The 4,796-nt window shown below is 47.2% G+C and overlaps 1 protein-coding gene across 6 annotated transcripts in view; it reads left to right on the forward strand.

Moving 5' to 3' along the window:
• P4HA1 (prolyl 4-hydroxylase subunit alpha 1) overlaps positions 1 to 4,024 on the forward strand; it is a 33,676-nt gene extending 29,652 nt beyond the window's left edge. For 4 of the 6 annotated variants that reach the window (XM_009641169.2, XM_009641168.2, XM_035896659.1 and 1 more), the window contains 4 exons: positions 1,474 to 1,539; positions 2,033 to 2,101; positions 2,804 to 2,900; positions 3,522 to 4,024. In XM_009641169.2, coding sequence (XP_009639464.1) covers positions 1,474 to 1,539; positions 2,033 to 2,101; positions 2,804 to 2,900; positions 3,522 to 3,592 — 303 coding nt within the window. In that variant the 3' untranslated portion in view covers positions 3,593 to 4,024. The other 2 variants (XM_035896661.1, XM_035896662.1) reach the window with 2 other exon arrangements.
• Positions 4,025 to 4,796: the final 772 nt, after the last annotated feature.

The raw sequence follows: 4,796 nt of genomic DNA on the forward strand, positions 1-4,796 counted from the left end.
CTCCCGTGCCCTGCCCCCTGCCGTAGCTGTGGCGGCAGCGCAGAGCATCGCTGACGGAGGCAGACGTGGCCGCCTGGGCGAGAGCTTTAGGCCCTCTCCTATGAGAAAGGCTTTGTGGGCAGCACAGGAAAACTTGCATCGCAGCTTAACCACGTAGGCCGGCCAGGGGGAGAGAGGACGTCTTTCCCCAGAGCTGAGACGCAGGTGTCTTGCATACTGGTGAAGAAATCTTGAAAATACAAGTGCTCTATTACTGTAGTTTACCTGCTGATTGCTAGGGCGGTCCTGAAACTGGAAAAAGCCTACTGAGGTCTTCTCACCATCCTTATTTTTGTTTTTTTTTTAATGTGATTTAAATTCCCAACCTATTTCTATTGCAGCTTAAATTGCAGACTGCTGGAAATAACGCCACTGAATTCAGTTGGTTATTTATTGGGCGTACTTATGTGTGATTTTTTAACACCTTCAGATTAACCTTACGCTGTGAATCCAAGCCACCAACTATTAATCAGAACCTCTGCTCTGTAAGCACATGCTCAAAAGCATTGCAAACGATTAACAGTTTTTGTTTGGAAGTGCACGGGTTAATTTCCACAGTAATGATTGCTGAAATTGTAGCACACACAAATCATGGTTACAGGGGGTGGGTGTGCTGTGAGGTGTGACAAAAGTTAGTCTTGTAACCCATCAAAATGGGTTTTTCTTCTTGGGGGTCGAGTGATAAAATCCTCTTGGTTACCCAAACGCCTCTCCGGGTTTGCTCGCTAACCTGTTACAAACTCCTGCTGTAACCAAAGAGCAGAGTAAGGCGCAGGCATGCGGCGGGGAGGAGGGCTCCCCTTTGAACAGGGCGCTGGGCCGGTGCCGTCACGGTCGCACGCGATTAGGCGGGGACGTTCCTTACTCCTGTTGAAAGCTGCAGGAACCGATTTTTAACGGCACTCTAGAATGGGTGCGTGGCCGGGAGGAGCACGGAATGGGGCAGGCCAGCTGGGGAGCCCCAGCGTGAGGTCGGAAGGGCTGGAGCAGGAAAGGGGGGGCGAGGGCCACAAGGGCAGAACTACCCCCGAGGGTGCTGGGAGCCACCCCTGCGGCGTGACTCGGTGAACCTGGGCCTGAGGAGCTCCCCCTGCTCATCCGGGCCAAGGACAAGAGGGGATAAGTGAGCGAGCGTAATTAAATAATAAAGTTTGTGGCCGTGAAGAGGATTTATATGCTCATTTTCAGCCAGCACGGTTGTTCTTTACTCATCAGCAGTTTGGGCTTATGCCCTCCCTGTCCTACAGAATTTTAAAATGCCTGGTTTATTTAAATGAATAGATACGCTCATATTCTCCCCTCCTTCCAGATAGAGGGATTGGATTAATTTTTCTGCATGAGTTTGTCTGCTGCTGGCTCTGCAGCTGTATGTCATTGGCTCCTCTCAATGATCAAAATGAAATGCTTATTAAATCTGCTTGCTTTTATTCACAGAAAGATGAGCCAGATGCTTTTAAGGAATTGGGAACAGGCAACAGAATTGCGACTTGGTTGTTTTATGTAAGTGATATATTTCTGCCATGTGCTAGTGCCAAAAATATCTATCACTGCATATTCTCATATTCTATCCCGCTGAATGATTTCATTACAGTTTTTTACTGCAAATGAAGGCAGACACTGACTTAGCGGTAATACAGCCGGGGTATCTTCTTACCCATAAGTAATGATTCTTAACCAGGGTCTTTTCCTCAAAGTTGAGCGTCAGCTTAAATTAATTGACCGTCTATTCAGTTTTATCTCTGCATCGGTATTCATGGCACGCTCATTGCCAAAACATCTGAGCGTGCAACACTTAGGGACAAGGCTGGCAGTTGCACTTTGCTCAAAGTGGGGGGGTTTCAGCCTGGTTTAAGGCTGTTACGTCGCGCAGCCTTTGCTCGCTGATTGGGAAGTAGAAATGAAGTTGTTCGATAACCTAATTCTGTTTTACTAAAACGTGGTGCCTGGGAATGTATCAGCTTGCAGCTTACCTGTGCCTTCCCCTCCTTTTCAGATGAGCGATGTGTCAGCAGGGGGAGCTACCGTCTTTCCTGAAGTAGGAGCTAGTGTTTGGCCTAAAAAGGTAAGCTGGGCTTTTTAGCCAGTGTAACCACTCCTCTCGCCACCTACTCAAAAATACAACAGATGTATAAACGTTTAAAAAGCAGCTTTAAAATGAGTTTATCTAAAGAAGATCAGAGCGCTGTTCGTGGGAGCACAGAGGTACTTACAATTAAGTGAGACCGCTGGAGTGGTACTGGTGATCCCAAGGGCCTCTGATGGTCTGCATGGTAACGCATAGTTACGTTTTGGGCTTAAACCTTTAGACTTTACTAAACGTTACAGTACTTCAAAACACATTTTGAAAATACTCAAATCTGTAAGTAGGTTTAGTCCTGAGGCGCCTGTAGGGAATTCTCCCTGAACCTGAGTGTTCCTGTTACCTTTTTTCCCTCGGAAGGGTCACAAACAAGGTCTGTCTTCGCTGGCCTGCTGCTCATTTTCAGCAGATTATCTTCCTTTCTAAAACTGGTCAGAGTTGAATGAAACTGGGTTTAAACTTAGGGTTTAAAAAAGATTAACAGCCGAGTATATACAGACACAGAACGAGTCAAAGGAGACTCATTTCTTAGGAAAGCAAATGACAGAACGTGGAAAGAGAGCGGTCAATTTAAAAGGGACGTCTGAAATACAAACAGACGTTACCTTTGCCTTATCGTTAAGCTGGTGCGGAAGCGTGTGTCGCGGAGAGCACGGTGCTGAGGGTTTCCACTGCCATTTCCAGGGCACAGCTGTATTCTGGTACAATCTCTTTCCAAGCGGAGAAGGAGATTACAGCACGCGGCATGCAGCCTGCCCCGTACTAGTTGGAAACAAATGGGGTAAGTACCCCTCACCTCGCTGTCGCTGCCTGGGGCTTTGCTGGTGGGTTGTCTTGGTTTTCTTTCTCCTCTGGTGGAATAAAGAGCAGCCAGAAATCAGGCCCTTTATAAAGAAATCTGCTTTATAGCTATATCTACTTCATCTCTCTCTATATTATGTTTATATATATGTTATATATACAGTAGCATATTTTATGATATATATAAAATACATGTAGTACTATATCTAGGCTTTTGTAGTTTTGCAGCCGCCAGAGGGTTTTTTCCCTTCTTTGATTTATTAGGCCAACTTCTGATCCGTGTGCGTGTATTAAAATCCTTTAGAAAGTTAAGATAACCCTGTGCTTACCTGACTGAAAGGGCTGGAAGGGGCTGCCCAGGGAAGGGGTCAAGTCCCCAGCCCTGGGGGGATTTAACAGCCGGGCAGAGGCGGTGCTGAGGGCCGGGGTTTGGGGGTGGGATGGCAGGGGTAGGGGAACGGTTGGGCTGGGGAGCTTAGAGGGCTTTGCCAACCCAAACGATTCTGTGGTTCTGTGACAGCTGGCCAAGAGCATGTCTTTAGCTTAACGAGAAGCACGAGCTAACCAGGTGCAGTGATCAAATACCTTTATGTCTTTGCAGTATCCAATAAATGGCTCCACGAGCGGGGACAGGAATTCCGAAGGCCGTGCACTTTATCAGAGTTGGAATGATGCAGGCTCATCCTCTGTCTCCTCTGTACTCAGTCTGTGTAAAATGCACACATCTCCTTACAGTTTACAATTGACTAACACTCCACTACAGGTCCAGTCTTCAGCTACACCGGTGTTTTCATCTGTGGACAAAACAAACGTGCTTTTAGTTCCCTTAAAATATCCCCTCCCTTAAGGTTTTATGAACAGAATCTATTAAGGTCTGTGAGTGTTACAGGAAAAAAAAAAAAAAGGACAAAAATACAGATCAGGGCCACAACTAACAGTGGTGTCATGTGTGGTGTTGCCTTCACCATCGCCCCTCTGATCAGCGTGGAAAGCTGGCGATTGTTCGCTTAGAGTCCTCCTGGCAACAGACTGCTAAGGGGGGGGTGCTTTACGGGAGGGCTCCCTGCCTAGGAAGGCCGAATTAAACCGGTTCCTATTCCTCAATTTCCAGACATTCGCTTCCTTGCTTTTCTGGGGTGCCCGACCACTGCTGTTGAGAACTGCGGGCATGGTTCGTGTTTCTCTGGGGAACAGGAAGTTATTACAATATTGTAGCCCATTTTTCCACTTCCACAAAAGCCCCCATTTTTAAATGTCTTCCTTCTCAGCCTCTGTGGGGAATTTGGCTCTGAACCTTGAAAACACGATCCAGCAGTTACGTACGCACAGCTGAGCTCCAGCAGCATTGTGTCAAACACATGCCTGCACCAGAGCAGCCTGACAACAGTTACAGCCCGCCTTCCCTCCGTTTTGGGTTTGGGTTTTGGTTTTGGTTTTTTTTTTTTCCTTTAACATTTGTCCACGTAAACAAATGCTGCTTTTCTTCTGTCTTAGTAGTCAACTCTTACGTCTGTTCCTTGGGCAGTGGGGATGGGAACGTTACCCCATCTTCATTAATCAAAGTAATTGTGCCTTAGGACACTGGAATTTCAAATTGGTTATGAGACTTCAGGTGATGAGGTCATACCATAATCCTCACAGAATGCTCTCCACCCTCGTCCTCCCAGTTCTCAAGGTTTTGTGACAAGCAGATGGCCTATTTATAATCCTAAACCTTTTTTAGATGCTTTTTTTATTTTGCAAATGTGCTTTCTGCGGCGGGTGCTGACTGCAGGCCGCAGCAGCGACGCGCCTGTACCCACGGGGGGACTGTTGGCAGAGGATGCCGGGAGGTGCCCGCTCTGGATGGTTTGGCGTTGCTCACCTGGGGGAGAGG

This window comes from Egretta garzetta, unplaced genomic scaffold (assembly GCF_000687185.1).
Source record: "Egretta garzetta isolate BGI_Z169 unplaced genomic scaffold, ASM68718v1 scaffold536, whole genome shotgun sequence".
NCBI classification, from domain to species: Eukaryota; Metazoa; Chordata; class Aves; order Pelecaniformes; family Ardeidae; genus Egretta; species Egretta garzetta.